At 46.4% G+C, this 22,607-nt stretch overlaps 1 protein-coding gene across 1 annotated transcript in view; it reads right to left on the reverse strand.

The window, feature by feature from the left end:
* The window catches only part of gfra4a (GDNF family receptor alpha 4a), a 135,775-nt gene extending 114,444 nt beyond the window's left edge, over positions 1 to 21,331 (reverse strand). The window contains exon 1 of the mRNA XM_068717832.1: positions 20,663 to 21,331. Coding sequence (XP_068573933.1) covers positions 20,663 to 20,720 — 58 coding nt within the window. The 5' untranslated portion in view covers positions 20,721 to 21,331. The remainder of the gene's footprint in view (positions 1 to 20,662) is intronic.
* Between the last annotated feature and the right edge of the window lie 1,276 nt (positions 21,332 to 22,607).

The following is a 22,607-nucleotide window of genomic DNA, read 5'->3' on the forward strand; positions in this document are numbered from 1 at the left end:
CAGAGCAACTGCAATGTTTCCTCCCGTCAGGTAGTACACAAGCATGACATTTTCTCTGCGGGACCGATGTTCACTTCGAGCATAAGGAGGCACAGTAATCACCAAGGAGGCATTTGTTCGACTGAGGGTACATGTGGCCGTAAAAACCAGCAGGAGAGCTTCATCATCCGTATCCAAGCAAAACGGAACTGAATCAGAAAACATGGCTTTTTTTTTTTTTTAGAACAAAGGGACTGAAGAAAGTCATGTGACTGTGATGCTTTGTGCAAGGTGGAGATGAAAGGCCACTGCGTTGCCAGTTGTCACACAATGACTCCTTTGGGCCGCTTTTAAAAAAAAAAAAAAAAGATTCTGTGCATTTCCATGTTAATGATTTATAGAACATGTAGTATGTTATGCATACATGCTTCCATCAAAGTGTGTGTGTGTGTGTGTGTGTGTGTGGCTCCAAGACTGTGGGTTTATGTACATTGCGTCCACAGGTACATATACATGTTTGCTGGCTGAAATGAACTTTCCACCGTCAAATATGAACACGCGAGACCAAGCATGCGTGGCATGAAATAAGCAATAACAGAGCCAATCTTAAAGCTGTGCACATATAGCATGCTGCAAATGTGCTGCTGCAAATGTCACAGCTGTAGGGAGAAGAAACCCCGTCTGCTTCTAATTTATGGGTGGTCGGCTTTTTTTTTTTTTTGTTGATGCTTAGCAATTTCCTGCGTCGGCCGTAGCCGCGGTACATGTACACAAGATGTGATTTCACGAGGCAAATAGTTCTTTACCTTTTCTAAGAGAAGCGTATAATGAGTAACCAGACCCGCAGCGTGCCGGGAAACGGGAAGGAAGTAAAGTAGAATGAGATTCAGCTCCTTTTCTGAAAAGTGAAGCCGATGCGGAAGTGTCTTAAACCTGCATTCTCTCTAGTGTCCATCAGGGGGCGACTCCTCTGGTCATATAGAAGTCTAGTCTAAAATGACTCTACTTCTCTCTTGATTTATTCCCTCAGTAAACATTGTAAACATGAGTTTATGGTCTCAATCTCTAGTTTACAATCTTCTTCAATACAGCATGATGTTCATTTAGTACATTATGCTCCATTTAGAGTCACACAGACCATGAAGCAGGGTGCGCTAAAGCCAAACATCGTATCCAAACTTCTAAAGCGAAGCGGTTTGATTTGTGCAATGACAAACAAAAGGAAAAGTAGAAATGTGTCACACATCAAGAACTTGCTCAGATGATTAAAAGCAATTTTCCCACAAGTGCCACAAATGTAGCTGGCATTTATGTGTAGCTTGGTTCCAGTTATTCTATTAATAGCATATACATGTGGCTGGATGTAGACAACATCACACCTCCATGAAGTATTTCTAGAGTTCAGTAAATGACACGGACGTCAAGGAAGTGACTATTTATAGCAAATGGTTCTACAGTTAGTGAAAGGCCCTGCTGTTTGAGGGAGCTCTCAACACACACATGAACATTACATCTAAATAATAACATAATGTCAAAACCCAAAGCACATAAGGAGGAGGTTTGGAAGTGGTGGAGGGCACTCGGCAGAGAGATCGCTGCATCTGGTAGAAGAGCCGCTGATTATGAAGCATGAATGATGAAATCAGCTGATGCAACGAGAACTTCCGGGCTCTACCTGAAATGTTGCCAACCTCAAATATGAATCAGGGTGGCTGTATGCAATCAAAATTTGGAGCGATTCCTCGATGGCCAGTGTGCTCAATAACCCAGAATGCAACACAGTCACGGTATATGTTGTGACTGTAAGGGTGAGGCTTTCACCAAAGATACGCCGTAAACAAAGACATGGATATACCTCCATGTGTCCTCAGTGATAGATCCTCTATGGCCGTCATTAGATATTTAGATACATCAGCTCCATCAGACGGTGACCCTCAGCACGCACTGGGGCTTTATGCAGCCGAGCTCGGAGGGGTCAGAGTTCACATATCTCACAGTCTTGTTCACAAGTGAGGATAGAATCTCTCGATCTACCAGTCCATCGATTGGACTCACCGATGCTCGAGAGCTTTGTGTAGCGACCCAAAGGACGGGATTGTGGAGCGGACGAAATGAGCTTCCTTCGTCGGGTGTTCCGGGCTCGGCCTTAGGGAGAGGGGGAGGAGCTCAGATATCCGAAAAAGGGGAGCTCGGAGTAGAGCCGCTGCTCTTTCGTGTTGAAAAGGGTCAGCTGAGAAGGGGGGGGGGGGTTTGGGCATTTGGCCTGGAAATGCCTCGGGGTTCCCCAGGAAGACTCGGAAAAAGGTGTAAAAATAATGAGTGGATGGATATTTAACACAGAAAGAATCTGAGTGTTCTAACATTGGGAGGTAATAGACGCCGTCTCCGCTTTCACTTGCTCTGTTGGTGATATTATTGCCATCATTAATACTTCTTTAATTACACATGCAGCCAAAAGCTGGAAGCAACAAGGTCTACAGTAGATTAGTTCACTGGAGGATGAGAAAGAGAAGATGAGTCACGATGAGGAAAAGGTGGATGCAAGAAAAGAAAAACTAATAACAGTTTGTCAGGAAGAAATATCAGGAATCCCTTGGAAATCACAGATCATTTTGAACATTGCAAGAATGTCTGAGGGGTAATTTCTATGTTAGTGCTTTGATTAAGGGCACCTTGATGGCCCTTAAGGGGAAGTAGAGAGTTTCTAATTCATGCTCCACCTCCAGAGCTGCCCAGTGAGGCGAACCTGCAGACTTATAATCACAGAAAAGCTGCTTCAGTAGCCTGTCAGGACGCTGCCGCTACGCGATCCATCCCACAAACTCCAGGTTTTTTTTCTTTCCCCTCGAAAAGCCTATAGAGAACATAATGGGAAGTGAAAAACACTGTGCAGAATGACACAAAGCTACAATTAAGGTCTTTACATTACAGCTAAATAGAACTGAGTGGGAAATCAATTATGCAAAATTAGCACTTATTGCTAACTACCCTGCTCACAGTGGGGAGATACCTTTTGAAAGTGTCAGAAAGGATTTGTCAAAGCGGGATCGAACCTCGTGTGGTTTTCAGAGAGCAGCGTGTGTGTGTGTGTGTGTGTGTGTGTGTTTGGGGAACGAAGAGCGATGGAAAAGATCAAACGGAGCTGCTGTAAATATGAGGAAAGGTGAGTATTAACGCCCAGAGGCGCTGCTCCCGTTGTTTTTGATGATGCTGACAGACATAATAGAGATCTACAAATGTTTAAAAAGCCTCAACGGGGCCGAGGCGGCTCTGCTCAGAGTGAAAAAAATAAAGGCGAGGGTAAAAAAGAGAGGGGGGGGGTGGGGGGGGGGGGTTAACCACCCACCAAAAATATTCCACAGGGAGCAAAATGTTTGAAAATCTGCTGTGGGGAAGCACCGTCCACCAGGGAGAGAAAACAGACAACGCTTCACTCCCCTAATCCGAGGCGTCCTGCTGCCTCAGCGCAGCTTCAGTCTCTTCTGAGATCCGTCTCCCTCCCAGAGACGAGTCGAAGGCTGAAGGGAGGAGGCGAGGAGGTGAGGACGAGGTCCCTACCTCCCTCACAACTGAGATCTCACCTTGAAAAAGGCCTCGGCCTCCTTGATCAATCTTTCATCGCTGTCTCCCAGCAGCACGCACACACACACACACACACACACACACACACAGCCCGTCCTCCTCCTCCGACTCCATCACTCTCTGGCCTTATAGACCTGGAGAAATGCCCGCTACACTGAATCACTCAGATGCTGTGTTTACCGACACACCTGCCATTTCGGTATCTGCCGCTTCTCTATAATGGCATAGCAACAGATATCTGACCGCTGCTGTGGGGGCTGGAGAACGCCATGCAAGCAAACACGGAGCGGCGTGCATACAACGCTCCTGTATATAAATATATATATATACTATATATACATAGTCTAAAAACAAAGCTTAGAAAGTATTCAGTTTAATACTGTGAGTCAGTGAGTCGGCGCTGACAGCAGCTTTAATAGGATCTGTTGTTGGAAAGAAGTTAATTAATCTTGTCTACTTTCTCTCTACTGTCCCTTTCTTCCTCTGCCCCCTCGTCACCTTATAATCCCTCTCGCAGTCAACTCTCTCGTTTCATCTCTCCCTCTCCCTCTCCTCTAGTTCCGCCTCTCCGTATTTCTCTCAGACAGGAGTCTTAACGACGGGGGCCGGCGCGGTTATCTCTCAAGGGCCCCCCCTCCCTCCCTCCCTCCCTCCCTCCCTCCCCCTTGTTCACGCGTCTTCACAACTTTTCAGCTTTTCATGCGTTCCTCACAGTTGGCCCGCACACGCCGAGTGTTTCCAAACAGCTCGTTTGCCGCTGTTGTCGCTCGCCTTTGCAACCAGCTATTTTCAGACCAGGTGTTCGGTAAAGGGTGTGCTTTCCGCTCGCGAGCTTTGGGACACGAGGGACCAAACACAGGAAGCAGCCGCCACCGCCGCCGACGTGTTCGCAAACAGAACTCGCTGTTAATGAAACTCACTAAGCAAAGAGACAAAAAACGGCGCCGGCTACAGGTTACACCTGTTTGATGACGGAGTGTGACGGTGCAAATAAAGCACACACACACACACGGTTTGTTGTAAGGAAACATCCGGACCGGTTCATCAAAGAGAAAACTAATAAAAGAAGTTCAAAAGAGTCGCTCATGAATAAATATATATAACATACTACATCTTTTTAAAGGAGTAAACATGTTTTTCCCTCATTTTTCAAGGTTCATTAAATATCAAGTTGCATGTGCAGAGAATGCTTAACACGTACATGGTATCAAACGGGTACCCTCCATTTGTAATTAATGGTGTTGATATTGTAAAGATTTCCCAGCGGGTCAGATACATCTGCATCTCCTCGGGTGGATTGTTTTGTTGTTTGTTTTTTTTTCCTCGGCGTTTTGTCTGGTAAACATCGGCAACAAAACTGATTCCATGAGGTGTAATTATAGCAACCGCCGGAAACCAATCAGCGTAGCCTAGCGGTGAAATGCACTAATTTACACGGAGCAGGATATTAAAGCCAGCAGACCTGGATGCAATAAAGTGGTACTAGAGGGCAGTGGGAGATTACAGGGCTACAACAACAACAAAAAGAATGGTACCAGTTCATTGCTTTTACTGAACAATGTGGACAAAGACCATTACTTTGGGTTCATTACACAAAATGATTCAGATACAATCCAATATCGTCAATTACAGACGTCAGAGTCAGCCTTTAAGAATCCTGGAATCGTGTATTTCGGGCTGACAACGGCTCAGCTTCTCCTAACAGTCAGTAATGAATGTATCCGCGGTTTGAGGGAGACGTCGGGCTTTCAGCCACTCGTCGGACAGCTGTGTAAAGCCCCGGTTCGCTAATGCCTCTCCACCTTTGCACAGGTTTATGGCCACGGATCAGCGGGCTCAGTAACAAGGCTTGACGGGGGCTTCTAACAAGTCAGGAGACGGACGAACGGATGAAGCGGGCAGCTTCCCCGTCTCCGAAGGGAGCGGGGGGGGGGGGGGTTAAGGATAAATGGGAATCATCCAGTCAAGCGTAGCTGAACATGCTAGCCCATCTCAATGGGCCCTAATGAGAGGGAGGGGTTGAGCAGTATTGTTCAGGAAGCGTGGCAGGGCAGCAGAGGAGCGCTGAGTCGGGATCACCGGGTCGACCGCTTCAAAGCACAGATGTCCGACGGGAACAAGAAGCGCAGGTCTACCTGTACACCGAAAACCTGAACAGAGCCGCAGTGAAGAAGAACCGACACGAGGCGGTTCATCCGAACACGTTTTGGCGATTTTGCAATCAGCGACCGGCAGAACATTGAACCGACACACAGCAGCCGATTCCTGCCGCCTGTCAAAAATTACGTTTCTAGTAAAGAAAATGGAATAAATGTGTTTTCCCCCTGGAGGAAAGTCTCTGCCTCGGGTTTTGGTTCCCGGAGTGTTTGAACGGGGCGGTGAACGTGAGACAGAGGCAGCCGCCGTGGCGCTCAGAAGGACGAGGTGTGAATCCCGTTCAGGGGGCCTTTGCTGCGCGTCGGCCTACCCACAATTCCCGTCTCTCTCCGCCGGCTTTGTTCAACAAAGACCCGATGCCAACAAAAAAAAAGGCTACAACAGCAGCAGCAGAAGCGCATTGATCGCAGAGACAGAGGAGATCCTCATTAGACGGGCTACTTTTGGCAACGATTGAGCAGTGAGCGTTCAGAAATACGCCGCGCGGACGCTAAAGGGACGAACGGATGAGTGAATTATCGTTATCTATTTAAGACACATGGCAAACATGCGTGTTGTTGTGTTTCTAGTAAAACGATACATCATTTTGGCCTTGAAAAACCTCACGGTGAAGTCGAAAGTCGACCGATTCTGAATAAGTTCTGAACGGTTCGGAATATTTACAACACTGTGTGTGGGCGAAAAACACACTAGGGGTCTAATTCTCCTTTACAATTCACTACATTTTAATAATCAGTTCAGGCAAACTCATTAAAACGCACAATAATTAAGGTCAGAGTATATGATGGAAGAGTGGCATTACACTGTACTGGCTTCTCCGTATCCTGGTGGAAAGCCCTGCTTAAGAGGGTTTTTATTCTATTTTGTGCTACTTTATACTTCTATACTGCTGCATTTCAGGAGGAATTAGAGGAGGACTAAAAACCAACACTGTAAATAAGGTAAAACTAGCTCAACCGTAAAAAGCGAAAACAATAAAGACCTCAGTCGTTCTTCTTTCGCTGTGCAATAACGTAATAATGTAATGATTAACATCCACCTGCAAAGAGGGCTTGTGATGAAACACTAGACCCAGCGGAGTCACGGTGGTTGAAAACACCATCGCCGTCAAATCCTTATCAAAGAAACATTCACCTCCCTGTTATCAGGAGACAGTCGGACAACAACGTCCGATGACATTTTTAAGGTGGCGTGAGATAACGCTTCCAATAAAATGCTGCTGCTCAGAGGAAGGGAGGAAACGCTGATTAAAAGCATCACTAAGCACGTGTGTCCGCGTCTGCATATTTATCTCCACACAACGCACTGGTGGCAGTGTGGATAGAACCTGGAATCCATTGAAACCGCGACGTAATGACGTCATGTTCAACCATACAAGGGTTAAAATGAGCCATAAACAGACGGTTCATGTCACCGTGATGGAAGAAGAACTCTTAATCACCAGATGCAAATATATAAAACTATAAATATCAGGACGTTTCTATCAGTTCGCTAATCAAGAGGACCAGCGGAGAAGTGCTACAGTCAAGGTGTTTGTTCACATATTTTTCTATATGCTTGCTTCCTTCCTTCCTTCCTTCCTTCCTTCCTTGCTTCCTTCCGCATGAAAAAAGTTTTTCCACGGCAGCGAGGGAAAGTTATAAATATCCTCAGCATTGTCGCGTCGACTCGCCACCATCCTTTCTTTTTTTGTGTGTTGCATAATTCACAGTTTAACAGCTGAGTTTTCAAATTAATAACGGGCGAAACTGAACCAACATTATTGCTGTATAAGTAATAATAAAAAAAGAAGAGAGACCGGAGGGACAACGGTGCCCACTGATGCCAAGGATCTCATTCATTCCGGTTGTCACGACGAGCCGCGCCGCAGCCTCAATAAAACATTGGGCCGCGCCTCGTCATCTATCACGGCTCTGGCCCCGGCAGATTCTTGGCACGCCGTCTAAGGGCCGGCCTCTTGGTCGTATAATGCCTCGTGGGCTCTCGGGGGCCCCCCCCTCCGCTCAGGAGTGTGCTACAACACGGCTCCCGGAGCGCCGGTACACTGCCTAAGTCCTTAAACGATATTGATGGGGGCTGAGACCTCGTGACCTCCACGGCGGCCCCGGTACACCGAGGGGGCATTCGTCTGCAGCTCGGTGGCTTTCATCTAATCTCGCCGCCGTGGCGTCTTGTTCCACGCCGCCAACACGCAGCCCTGAGTTTGTTCAGGTTGCTGATCAGACGAGAAGTGGCGGGCGGCTGACAGCGGAGGAGGGGCTTTCACTTCATCCGCCGCATTGAAAGGATGAGGCGGCGCCAGCCGATCTGCCGCAGCGCCAGCCGAGTTCTACTTTACTTCCTCTCCTGTCTTCGAGGGAGGCCGTGTCCATTACCTTGCTCAGATACCATCGAGTAGTATCTGAGTAAGTCAAGTGCTTCTGACCTCAGAGGCTATCTACTCATAGTTCATCTCCTCGACAGCGGCGCTATTATGGAGCGGTGAAAAGGCCTCAAAAAAAAAAAAAAAAAAAAGGTGCCGGAGCTTTGATAGCGTTTGAAGCCGAGGAAAACCCCGAGCGCTGCGTTCCACCTGGCTACCGCAGCGCTGCAGGGAAACGTAATACCTGAACCAGCCGCGGGATGGATGATGCAGTGGATTATCAGATAATTGGAATCTGTGAAAGGTCACCGCCGTGATGGCGAGTGACCTTAGATCAATGGCAGTGGGTTGGGTCACACTTCAGTAGGAAGGCCTGAGGCCACGGGGGGGGGGGGGGGGGGGGGGGGGTGGGGGGGGGAATCCAGGATCACACGGGAAAGGGGGAAGGGCAATGAATGGAGTTAAAAGCAGCAAATTAAACCAAAAGATGAGACATGCCCCGACCGAGGGGAAGAAGGCGAGCCAGCGGTCGTCTGGAAAAGACCTCTCTCTCTCTCTCTCTCTCTCTCTCTCTCTCTCTCTCTCTCTCTCTCTCTCTCTCTCCTCTCTCTCTCTTCTCTCTCTCTCTCTCTCTCTCTCTCTCTGGTTCTCTTCCATCACTCAGTTTCCCCCCCCTTACTCGAGCGTTTGATCTCGCCACAGCCTAAAGTCACGAGGCTGGCTTTATATCTCATATTCACTGTTCCACATGAGAGACCGTGTGTCCGAAGAAAAAAAAAAAAAAAAAAAACTTCTCAAAATAAATGAGGCTCTCTGAAGGCAAAGCGCAGACGATGACGGGTGCCGTGCCGACGCCGGCCAGCGCAGCAGGCCTCGGTAATTCGATTTGAAGAAAACGTCTGAGTGTGTGAGTGTGTGTGTGTGTGTGTGTGTGTGTGTGTGTGGTTTGAGGCGGCGCTGGTGTGTAACTGCAGTCTATCTTTCTCTTACTTCTGTTCCAAAGGCCCAATCGGATTAAGACAGGTGTAGGTGTTGACTGTCCTCCTCCACATCTGTGTTTGCTTTTGAAGCTTCTCCCTTTTTAGATTAGATTTAGATTCACTGTCCGGGAGGGATATTGTATTTTTTATTTTTTTTTCCTACAGCCGGTCCACAGAAAAATACAGATACACATATGGCAACATACAGATACAGACAGCACACAAAGTCTGTGTGTTTACATTCATTCCATGATCAACAGTGTCAGCGAGGCGGATCGGTCAGGAGGAACAAAGCTCCCCTTTGAATCGAGCTCTCCTCCATTGAAGTGTTCTGCATCTCCGACCAGATGGAGGCAACGTGAAGTGTTAGTTTTAGGCGGCGATGAGTGTCATTTGAAAGTGTGTGTGTGTGTGTGTGTGTGTGTGTGTGTGTGTGTGTGTGTGTGTGTGCTAGGTGTGTGTGTGTGTGTGTGTGTGTGTGTGTGTGTGCTAGGTGTGCGATCGTTGGTGTCTTTGTGTGGGAAGGCTATTGATCTCGGAGGCATCTCCACGCCGCTTGTTACTGCGAAAATGAATGCGAAGGACTGGCAGCGTAGTAGCAAAATGACCCGTAATGGATAACACCGGGGGCGAATATATTTTCAATTTTCAAAAAGGAGATGAGGGGACGCCGGTGTTAATTGGCCGGAGAAGCCGCTACAGCACAAAAAAAGGGGGCTGCGCGAGCGTTACCGTGTTTTTCAAGAAACCCCTCCGAGCGATGAACGCCGGGTGGCTGCAAGTGGCCGGTTTAGAAATGAACCCGCCGTGAGCAAAGCAAAGAAAATCAATAGCTCTGGTAACGGTCTACTGTTCCACATAAGAGGCACCGAAAGGGCCGCGGTCAATATACTGCCACTGTCGTCATCTTTGAAACACAGACTTTGACCGTCACTGACTGGCACACCGACACACAGCCGCTGGCTAATTGGAATTTACTCATAGGACGACGGAGAGAGGTCTCTCTCTCTCTCTCTCTCTCTCTCTCTCTCTCTCTCTCTCTCTCTCTCTCTCTCTCTCTCTCTCTCTCTCTCTCTCTCTCTCTCTCCTCTCTCTCTCTCTCTCTCTCTCTCTCTCTCTGTGTGTGTGTGTCGCTGACAGGATGCCGTGAGGCCCGGAGAAATTGAATTCACATCGAGAGGGATTTAATTAGGCCACTTTGTACCTTTCACTGCCGCTGAATCCTATTTACATTCATTCTCGTGTTACTAAGCTACCTCACCTTCGTTTTATTGCTTCAACTAATCTTCAGGGTCTCAGTCTGTTTTTAAAAAAAAGAAGACGAAAAAAAGTGAGCATTCGAAATGTTCAGATCAATGGTTTCATCTTTTGACAAGCGCTCCGTATTGGATGAGTTTTATTTTTCATCAAGAAAAAAAAAATACTTCTGGTTGACCCCGTGGTTGACACACAAAGCAATGCAAAAGAGTCACAGGTTCAAACCCCCACGGCGTCGGATATGTCCGTTCCCGTTAAGAGAGATAATAAAAACACAGATCTGTGATCCCACCGGCGAAAACATGCACCAGATGAAACGGCAAAGAAAAGCAACTCGTTTCTGATACATAGCGAGCAGCACGTCAATCAGGACCCTCTAAAGTCCCCTTTGAAATAAATCCACACACAAAAAAAAAAACTGTATTTAGATGTGCTGGAACAAAAAAGACCTTGAAGGCAGGATTTATCAGCTTAGCTAAAGGGAGATGATCCACTGAGCGGAGATAGGAAGGGGTTGCCCCGTCTTATTCTGAGCTGCGTATGATAGTCCCATGGAATCCATCCCCGAGGCCTGCAGGACATAAATGTATTGATAGTTTAATAACACCAGTTTAACTCTCACCCTTCACTGCCAACGTCTTTGTCGGATTTCTCTATTAGCGTTCTCCCATAAAAGCTCCAATGTGCTACTTTTAGGCTCGAGGCTGACGGCGCGCTGGTAGTCCCGCCCACCTGCCACTCACCCGATGGAGCCGGTGACGCTCGTCTTAAAGACTCAGCTGATAGCTTTGCGGTCTGAAAAGTTAAAGGGACAGTACAGGAGGAGGACATATCTTTCCTTTTCGCTGAACTATTTCAATCAATAGTTTGCGTGATGGGAAAAGAGGCGCTCGTAATCCAGCCGTCCAATCACAAAGGAGGAGGGGCGGGACACATTATGGTTCGTGATATAGCAGGTAGCTAGCTAGCTGTGCGAGGAGGATACATCTACATGATCACAATCCGCAGATCGACGCTGCTTCGTTAAAACGATTAAAACTACCAAGAGTGAAGCACCAAGCTGCCTGAATTCAGCCAAACTTTCCTTAAACCGGTGAATGTTTTATAAGGTTTTCTCCAAGGTGTCATTGCTAGCTTCAGGCTGCTGTTTCACAGAACTTTTACTTCGCTAATTGGACATTTCCTCCATAACTTGGGAGTCCTTGGGAGCTGTAGTTGACTTCTCTTGAGGTGTTAATGTGCACAGACCGTACCGAAGAACACGGTTTCTCTTTATTTGTCCTGAAATTTTCAACCACCACCTTTACAGTCATCCGACGGAGAGAAGAACGGGGTCCTTATAGCTGGAATCCATGAAATAGGTCCATATGGTTTAAAAAAACGTCTCCAGCATCACTGGAAGGCTGCTTTCAGCAGGATGGTAAGATTTGGTTGAGTAAACACAAGGTCACAGAAACACACCGAGTGATATTGTATAACATATGGTGTGTTGTCCAATATCATTTTAATGCAAAAACACTGCATGCTGTCGCTTAGTAGCTGAATCAGACTTTGTGTGATACATATTCTGGGAAATGCGACAAGACACAAACTGCCGCATCATTACGGCCAATAAACTCTTTTTGGATCTTCATGAAATCTTGAACATCTTCCAAATTTTTTCTGCTCCGTTTGCCTGTTTTTTCCGTCTGCCTGGGTGATGACGTGGAACACGTAAGACACAAAGATGTAATCCGCCGAGCGGCCCGCGAACAGACTACAGAGCAGGAGCCACGCGAGGGTGTCGAGCGGCAAAGTCTTTTATTAGCCCTCATAAATGTTATCTGGCACATATCTGAGACAGGCTGGGTGTATCGCCTGCTGCGATTTGGCCCGTTCCTCACATCCTCAACATCCCCCCCCCCCTGCCTCCTCCACCTCCCGTTGGCTCAGTCAGTTGACTGCCTGGCACCAAACCTGATCCCTGAGTCCCGATTTCACACACATTCCTCTGTGTCTATCTCAACAGTGCTGAGCAAAAAAATATAAATAAAAAAATAAAAAACGCAGCTCTTATTAAAAACCAATTAGCTCCCCAGATCCCGGGGCCCCTGCAGAAGAGGCTGCAGGACGTCATCTAGATTCGGCTCCGGCTCCGGACTGGGATCTCCGCTCCCCCCTCTGCTCTCTGCTCTCATTCGCTGAGAGTTTGTCGGGGAAAAGTAAGCCGGCAAGTGGAGGAGCTACTTAGTATGACCTAACCTAAATGTGAGCCGCGGCAGGCAGAGATGGATAACACTCGTCTCTCGTGTCATCATCATTTTTTATATCTTTGGATGCCTTTCTGAGTTAATGACAAAAGACTCTTTTCATTCAACAAACTCGGGAAAAAAAGCTGCAGTTGTTTACAGAATTTTTTGAACGCATTCATAATCCTCAAAGACAACCCTGCTGCTACAATAATAATCTGTCTGCAGAAACAGTGAGACAGAATTCTTAAAACCTTTTTTACAAGGCGGATCTGAACCCAAACAAATATCCCTCTTCTGTCAAGTCCTTTTTAAAATATTTCCAGACTGTCATCTTGGCCTCGTCATTCCCTCACATTACATGCCGTGACACTGTATTTCTTGGCTAATTGACAGATGACTCTTCCAGTCAACGTCTGCGATAACTAGCTGGAGAGAAGCTGTCCTCCATGCCAACTAAACAAGCTGACGCAGCAGAAAACTCCTGCTGGGTTAAACTGGCTTTCAGTCGCAGTCTGATTGACCACAGAGCAAACATTGCATCATTTACTGTACAGTGGTGTCAGTAAATGCAGAAGCATGTCACCTAACGTATATAATTAGCATGCCGTCTGTAATTTGGACACAACTACGGAGACTAAGGTTGCAACTGACGCTTATTTGTATTGTTTGATCAGTGATTTTTTTTTCCTCATGTATTGATTAGTTGTTTGCTCTATGAAATGTCAGAAAATGTTGAACCATGTCGATCAATGTTTCCTCAAATGTCAGCTTTTCAGACAACTCAAAAGATATTCCGCTGAATGTCACACAGGACTAAAGAAACCAGACAGTAGTCACATTTAAGAACAGTTCATTTAATAGTTGTTAACTGAACAATTAATTGATCAATCGTTAATGGAGACACACCTGGTAAATAGCCTGTGTACACCTGAGGGTCGACCTGTGAGCAACAGGACAGAAACGCCTCGGAGGATTATGGACATTTGTCCCTCAGCAAGAGTCTTTCTTAAATAATCTGCTGGTTTACTCAGACACTTTGAGACAAAAACTGTGTGTTAAATATCTTTGACTTGAGTCATTACAGGAGAGGCACAAGGTGGCAGGAATACGAGCACGCAGCACTGGAACAGCGCGTGTGATTAACACGTGGATGGGAGCCGGCGCCTCGTGGTTTTCAGCGACGGTTTGATGTCGGATGCGAGATGAGATGAGAATATGATCGCCACCTCCAGGACCTCTCTCACTGAAATGGTGGAGTAATAAGAGCCTTTATTTCATGGGTCTGGATAATGATTCTCGCCAGTCGCGATGAGACGCTGGAACTTCCTTATACTTAAAAACGCACTGACAGACACACTTCGAGGCTTTAAGTACTGTGAACACTTGATGAAGGGCCTTGAAGTCTAGCTAGCTTGGTTCATTACCACTTGTCATTCTCTCCGTCAAGCCAACTCCACGCTACCTTTTTCCCCCCCACTCACAAAACTTTCTCTTCTGATTAATTGCACCCTTTTAGGCTTTCTCACGATCAGCCCGAACCATTTTGCAGCCTTTTCATTACAAAGTTAAACGTCTGGCTATGGAATACAGTGGCAGTAAATGCCATATCCTGTCAAGAGAGGCAAGGGCAGGGTAATTGTCTCTGTGGCATAATCGTCCCTCAACAAAAGCCGGTGAAAATGACGGGGTTTTAACATAATAAGGAACACTGTCAGTGTGGATTCACCCGACAAAATCCTCCCCACCAGCATCTGCGCTGCAGTGTGACTCCCTCTCTTCCAGGGACTGTTTATCTCCATCTTAGGGCGTCTATTTCTCCCTTTTCTCCACTGCTGATGGCCTGTAATTGCTTCCATCTGCTCTTTGTACAGACAGTATTACTTGTCCTGGCGGAGATAACACAGTGCAGCGTGAAAACCAGTGCGACAGCAGAGAACAACCGGCTTTAAATGTCAACGAGCCACCAATGAAACGTGGCTATCTGACTTCATGTTTCGACTCCTTTGTTGAGCCATAAGGACGGGGGGGACGAACGCAGTGTTCCTAAAAACTTTATTTTAAAGCCGTGGCACTATCTCGGTGAGGAGACAGTTGACAAATGAAATCAATAAATCAATCACACAAGACGGATTAGGCGTCAAAAAACGATATCTGCAAATGTGAAGATCCTGGGTGGAGATTGGGGGCGAGCCATCTCCACCATCTCTGCTTCTGGGAAGTGGAGCAACAGGCGCTTGGGCATAAACAACAAAACAGGGAAGCAGAGACGCTATTCAAAGGAATCTGAGGCTCCAAACTGAGCCGACGCACACGGGATCTAAAGAGCAACTCGGCTCTGGTGAGACGCTCTATAGAGGATACATATCTCCTCTCTGTTAGATGCCCGACGACAGCTCCAGCCTCACGGAAAAATAAATCCCCTCTCTCGCTGTCACACACGGCTTATTCACATTCACATCCTCCTCTCCCCGCTATGTTTGCTCCTGTAATTCTCCGACGCAATTCTCTCCCTTCTCCCCGTCAGAGGAATTTAAAGGCACAGAGGAGCATCCACTATAAGAGAAATCAAGAAACCTTGCACCAGCTATGTGGACCCGGTGAGCATGAATTATACATGTGTCAGGAGGAGGTGGTGGTGAGGATGAGGTGGGCTACAAATTTGTCAGAATAAATGCATTAAGCGCATACTTGGAAAAACCCATAATATTATCCGTCACAATTCAAGGTTACCAAACATGCAAGGAGCAAATTATTCATTCCCATACAAAGCATAGTGATGAGGCTGAAGAACTGCTGAGAGCGACAGAAGGAGTTCGGTTTGGATGCGCGGGAGGCTTTTCTCTCTGTGTGTGTGTGTGTGTGTGTGTGTGTGTGTGTGTGTGTGTGTGTGTGGTATTTAATTAAGAAGCTATTTGTGTGGAGAGAAAAGTCCATCCTATGATCCGTAGAATAACCGTCACTGTCCCTCTGTTTCATCTGTCCTGTGAAACACTAATGCATATCTCCCATGCCAAACTTTGGACATGTACTGTATGAAGACACATTCATTAACACCATTTAAAAGTGGTTCAAAGTGATAACATTTCAAACTTTTTAAAATAACTTTCTAGCCTCTTTAAGCACCATTTTATTTGTGCAGGTCAGCCTAGTGCCTTAATAAATCAATTCATTCATTTGGCTGTTTTTCTGCCCCCTTGTGGCCAAAAAAAAAACCCTCCAATAATACAGCTTGAAGAAAGAATCCACCAAGCAAAAATAGTTCTAAATGAGAAGAATCCTGCATTGCTGGGCTTGGTTGTGTATTTGTCTTATTCCTGTCCTAGGTAGTAAAGTCTTAATATTTTACAACAATCAATACCACCATCAAGTGATGCAAGTACGCATTTCTCTTCTGAAACCCTTTGAGATGCCGATAGGGTGTCTTCAGACAGCGAGTACCGACACGATACCTGCGCCAACTCGTAGGAATCGTGCAGCCGAAGACTGCTGTGGCTCTAGAACTCAGGTGGTCGCCCAAAAACACAGAATTTTATAACGACATTGACAAAGAAACTCCATTTAAAGTGAATCAATCACGTCAGGGTCGGTACCCGGTCCACTGAAAGGGGTCACTATCGGCAGAATGATGAGGTGAATCCATCCAACCAGCACTAATCACTGATGCCATATATATACTATATATACACATATATAAAGTATATACATATACAATGTGGCGCTCATTGGCTCGATTACAGTTTAACCGATAAACAATGTTTTTTATGTCAAGTTGCCGGAGTAGCCTTCCCAACGCAACAAGGTTGTGTTGCTGTCTAAAGGTCCACTCTAAAGCAAACGGAGCTCAGCATCACGCACTGCAGAGAAAGAGAAGTGAAGAAAACAAGGGAACAAAACACTGCATAGAAAACACGACCATTGTAGTCATTGTAGACGGGTTGGAATGATCTGAGGGTGTTCTCTGCTTTTGAAGATTGGATCACTTTACTGCAATGAATAATAAAGCCAAGTTCTGAAGGACTACTTTAAAAAAAATCTATTCAACTGGACTGGAAAGTTAATCAGTAAATAATTACCCAGTGAAGAATGGTAATCAGCAGTCAGCTTACTCTCAACACTGCAATCACTTCTGGGTAACTTTTCTCTGGAGCCCTCAAAATATGAAATAGAAATGGCTCTTTAGTTGCGATGAGCGATTTCAATCCCTTTCTTGACAAACAAGCAAACCACGACCATCGACAGTGCAACATTAAAAAAAACCCGGCTGAATGAGAATATGAATGATTTCTTTATGAACGGAGTTTCATTTTGACGTACTAATCGAGATATTTGCGTCACATCTGACGTTTATTTTGAAGAGTTCTCACTCGTTTGTTCTGCTTTTCATCACTCATGACTCTCTCGATTGTTGTAAAATGTATCAATTCACTAGTAATAATGAAACGCTTCCGTTTGAACATTTTAATTACTTGACTTTAGAATCTGCAACTTGATCGTGTATTTTCTTTCCCCCTACTGAGCGCAACTGATGACAGCTACCACTTTGAAACAAATTACACATAATCATCTGCTCGCCAAAAAACAGGCTGATATGAAATCAAGAGTGGATGCCCTTTTCAGTGCGCCGGGCCTCTTTGCAGGACATGACTCCGCCTCCCCAGCCTGATGAGTCTTTTGTGAAGGACCCCTGCGGTTTTAGCGCATCCTCAAACGGTTCACACCTTCCCTCCACGACTGCTGCCCCCGTGACGAAGCGATCGCCGAAAAAGTCACGCTGGGAAAAATAAGCACGCCGCCCTCAAGTAGTGGGCCGTTTATATTTATGATCATCGCTTCATGCCAGCCAATTACCGCCGTGGATAGAGCACTATTCACACTATTAACAAAAAAAAAAAAAAAAAAAAGAGTACAGACGCTCCGCCATGTCGCAAATGGAAAGGTAGGCTGTGTTCATTTGCTGCCTACCACTTAGAGAAGAATAATATGCAGAATAAACTGGTCAAATTATTACAGTCATGATTGCAAAAATGTTCAGAGCCGTGTGGGCAAATAATCACTGAAGCGTCACAAGACTGAGCCGCAAATATGCTAATTTCAATCTGAAGTAAATAGACGCTTGGTTTTTTTTTTTTTCTTTCAACGCACGAGTTTACCCCTGCAAGTTAACAGGATGCAAAAAAAAAAAAAAAAAAAACACACAGCATGCTAATCTAGCATACATACAGTTCATCAGAAAGAGACATTCATTAGACCGGACAGATGTTACTGCAGCCTCCGGACACCACGGGCATTTTAAAAGCCTCGTTCGGCCCGGGACGTTATCGAGAAGCAGGTTTGTATTTGCAGCAGTATGGGGAACACACACACACACACACACACACACACACACACACACACACACACACACACACACACACACACACACACACACACACACACACACACACACACACACACACACACACACACACCAGCCTATAGGTCCTCTTGAACCAAAAGGTCCTCATAAGGACGGTGGGCTAGACCATTTCACATTCGAAAAACGTAAATATTCAAAATGTGTCCCAGCTTATTTCCTGTTGTATTATATGTGAATGACATGAACTGACAGAAAGTCAACATGGAAGCTGTTGCCTCGCAAGATAGGAGCTGAAGGCCACAGATCACAGAGTAAGAGAGAACCATCACATCACGTCAAGGAACAACAGTGTTCCTGTGAAGCCGGGTAGCTCTTTAGTCACCGTTTCAATTATTAAAAAGCAAAAGCAGCACGTGTTTAACATCCAGTAGCTAGTGTAGCCTAGAAGTCCTAACACTAGTTCATGACGTGCTAACGTACGCCGCTACCGTTAGCTCCGCAGGTCTTTAGATAGAAACACTTTAGAAACGCACACGTCCTTCCAACGTCTCCCGGTAACGAGAACTCAGCCGAGGGTCACTTCCTTTGAAGCGGCCTGTACGCCGTTCTGCACATACAAACGCCTGAGAGCGAGTGCTGTTGATGAGCGCGCTAAAGGACACTTTTGTTACATTTCTGAGGTGCAAAATGACCTTACTCACATTCGAGTGCTCTTAAAGCGACATCGCATCAAAATTAAAGCCATTGACGAAAGCGCTTCTTTACGGGGTTTGATGTTCTACTTCGTGTTCCAATGGTGCTGCTCTGCTTTGCATGACAAAAAGGAGACAACACGGAAAATGCATCAGACGATTTGACATAAAGATGTTGTTTTATCCTCAAATTTCTGCAGCTCAGTGGTGTATTTACCACTTCCCCCCCCGTCAAGAATCGCTCAGGTGCATTTCTGACAAACACTTTAAGACTCATTTGCCCAATCCACTTTGATTTCCCCCGCGTGGATCCAAACCGACCACCTCCGTCTTCCCATCTCTAACCTTCAGGCTAAAGCCGCTTCAGTTCCTTTGATCCCCCCCTCCCCCCTCCCTCCTCCTCCCCTGCCTCCCTGTGTGGCTGATGGACGGGATGAGGAGGCCCTGGGTAAGAGACTCTCTGCCATTTTGACACATCTCTTTGACAAGGTGAGAATATGTGCAGAGAAAAGACTGGGACTGACTCCCTTTCCTCACATCCTGCTTTCACTTACCCACCCGGCTCATGTCTTGAGTGACAGCGCAGCATGGTGACATGCGCTTTACATATAATGTGAAATGTGAGGGGAGACGGGTGGGGGGGGGGTGTTAAGAGCATCACATGATTTAGGGGAAGTGGGGCGGACAGGAGTGCTGCAAGCGTGTTTTGTGTTCAGGGTTCAAGGTGGTGGAACAGCTCGTCTGGGAGCCCCAGAATTTTCCAATGTACTTCCAGCATGCAAGGCTGCTTCCAGTGGGCCTCGTGAGTGGCTGCAATCACAGCTGCATCGCGGGGAAATGGAGTCTGAGATGTGGAGCTGTCATCGTCGAGGCTATAAATCTCACAAATACAAACCCCTCCGTCCGTACGTCCCGCTTCCAGCCCGCTATGCTCTGCAGGAAGGTGGGTGTTTTTTCCTCTCCGTGGTGGTGGTGGTGGGGGGGGGGGGGGGGGGGGGGGGATTTTACAGAACGGAGTGCAGCAAAAAAAAAAAAAAAAAAAAAAAAGTCAAGAGTTTGAACCACGGATGAATTTTAAATTAGACCAGCGGAAAACAGCTCTGACATTAGAAATGACTTGCACCAGCTGGCACAATGAGGAGCGTACAGGTAGCATGATTAATAGATTTGGGTAGAGAAAAAGCTGAGTGAGTGTGTGTGTGTGTGTGTGTGTGTGTGTGTGTGTGTGTGTGCACACATTGCTCATGATTCCAGTGTAGGATTTGATCCTGCACCCCACTTTGGGCAGTTTTGTGCATCTTGCACTCAAACACATGCACACGCTCGCACACGCTCAAAAAAAAAAAAAACCCCGCACACACCGGCCGCTAGTCCGCACCGCACGCGTACAGGCAACACAACTCACCTGCAGAGGCAGGTGCACAAACGCGCGCGCGCACACACCCGCGCGACAACAACCACACGGACTGGTACACGCGCGCACACAAACACACAAACACTTTGACACACACTTGTCTGCATTGGAATTTTTTCGCAGTCAAACTGGGGACCAGCAGCCGTGGCGGCGGCAAACTCATTGTTAGGCTCCCTGTCCTCCGGTAATCTGATCTCACATCAGTCTGCAGTTAGGGCATCATGTGCATATGCGATGCTGCCTGCAGGGTAACACAGAAGCAACGCTCTACGAGGCTGAGAGGAGACTCAAGCATCTCTGGAGTGGAGAGAATCCGGGGAGAGCCGCCGCTTCCCCGCTGTCAGTGTCAGTCGCCCTTCAGATCCTATTTCGCAGTCTGTGTGGTCCTATGAACCAGCATACCGCTCTGTCCGGGACCCTGTAGTGCACCCGTCCACATTAACTGGCTGCTCTTGCAGGAAAAGAAACATCTCATCGTGCAACTTTGACCCAAAAAATGCAAAGCGAATGCAGGACTCGTTAAAGAACAGTTGCGCTAATGAAGCTCAGGCTGATAACGGGTCTAATAGGCGCAGCATCCGCAGAACAACGCATTCATTTTTGCACAAGTTCAACTGTACTGTATTACGGTCCAAGGTGTTGTTCAACTTACCGATCAGAGCCAGCTGTAAGAAGTACAGTCCGAGGAAGTCCATTATGGAGTGCGACATAAATTCAAATGGATGCAAATCCCGGGCGAGCGATGGTGCGCGAGAATAAAAAAAGCCCTCTGTTTGTTGGAACTGGCACCGAAAATAGGACCGAAAGAATCGCAGCTATTTCTCAAGTGATGACTGGTCACTTACGCTGACGCCGGAATCCACAGCATTGCATGTAAAAACAGGAGCGCAGCAGAGCATCATTTTTTAACAGTCAAACTTTTGTCATGGAGGAAAAACGGGATACAGCTGCGCAAAAAAATAGAGTGAGCGGTTCCAAATCAATGCAACACCAGAGGGGTGGAGAAATCAAAAAAATTATTAAAAAACACAGTTTGTTCCTTAGGTGGAATAAATCTTGCGCGTATTGAACATCCCTGGCCGTTTCATCCGTCCGTCCCGAGCGGCTGCTTCCTCTCTCCTCTTCGCCTCCACCTGCGCACCGTCTGGAAAACTGCGGATGAATCACAGGGGCGCGCTTGCTTTGCGCACTCCGACCTGCGAGTCACACAGCGCCTGTGATCCTCTGCTCCCAGGCGGGTCCGGCCGGAGATGCCCAGCCCAGCTCGTTTAAAAATCCAATCTTGGCCAAAGTTGAAATAGGACAAGTTAAATCGATAGCCTATTTCATACTGCCATAAAATGGAAACAATAAACCTGCGTAAAATGCTGCATAGGGTGGGTGGACCGTATCCACACTTCTCGGAAAGTAGGTTATTCCCCCTAAAAAAGAGAAACTACCACAGTCGACTTGCATGAGAATCATTGATTTGGAGGAAGTTGAGGAAATATTTTAGGGGCCCTACAGCAGCAGCAGCAGCAGCAGCAGCAGCAGCACAGGAGGAGCAGGCAGTAAAAAACAGACCCAGACTGACTCGGTGTCTGTGCCTCTTCATGGTGAAAATGAAGGGACCATCTTGCAGCCAGCATGGTCTGTTTGAGGCTACCTGCTGTCTAATGTGCTCACGCTGGTCTCCTTTCAGAAGAACAGAACAAAGAACAATCTATTTTGATCTGGGTTCAGGGGAGAAACGGGTCTGATTGACGTACGAGACGAGCTGTTCTATCATCATTATTATTATTATTTATTATATCTGTAAGACATTTGTTTGCCATTGAATAATTGGATTAAGTCAGTATAGGAGCAGCACTCCATAAATCATGGAGAATATTTAAATTCTGCATACTCACAGCTGTTATGGGTGCTTTTCTTCCTCTCTCTCTTTTTTTTCCAGTTAAAGCCTGAATTATTTTCAAGCCGTTAAACTGGATGAGAAATTAATTTTTGAGCGGTCTCTCTGTAGGGAGTTGTTTTGCCTCCTCAAGCTTATTTTTGGAGTTTTTACAGCATCTCCGGGACACTTTCATCCAAAACCTTGTTTGTGCAGTATGTAAAAAAAAAAAAAAAAAAAAGAAAAACGGCTGACACTCACGGAAAACGTGGGAAGGATCATACGCCGTTTCTAAAGAATGAGCCGCACAACCTTAAACTTCTGTTCACTTCTGTGGTGGGTTTTTTTCCACAGGAGAGTGGGCAGTGTGCTCCTCTTAGGATTTGCTTGTACTGAGACAGTAGGAAGGTTGAGAGGAAAGATGCTGCAGCAGCAGCAGCAGCAGCAGCAGTGTTTTGGAAACTTTTATCACATTTGCAGAAATTTGTCTTGAAGCCTGAAGCCCACTTTTAATTACTGACCACAACACATGTACACTGTCAGCATCATTTCATTTCTTTAAATGAATATGTCATGATTATTCACATTCTCTTGGTGGACTTCTTCTGCGATGGTTTGAGACTCCGGACTGTAGTCTGATGTTAAAAATGTCAATCTGGTTTATGGTCATTTGATAACGTCAAACGTCATTATTTTTAGTAAATAATAATAAAAATGAGATACTGGT

Source organism: Cebidichthys violaceus, unplaced genomic scaffold, assembly GCF_023349555.1.
Source record: "Cebidichthys violaceus isolate CVI_PGR_0920_01 unplaced genomic scaffold, fCebVio1.0.p SCAF_22, whole genome shotgun sequence".
Classification (NCBI taxonomy): Eukaryota; Metazoa; Chordata; class Actinopteri; order Perciformes; family Stichaeidae; genus Cebidichthys; species Cebidichthys violaceus.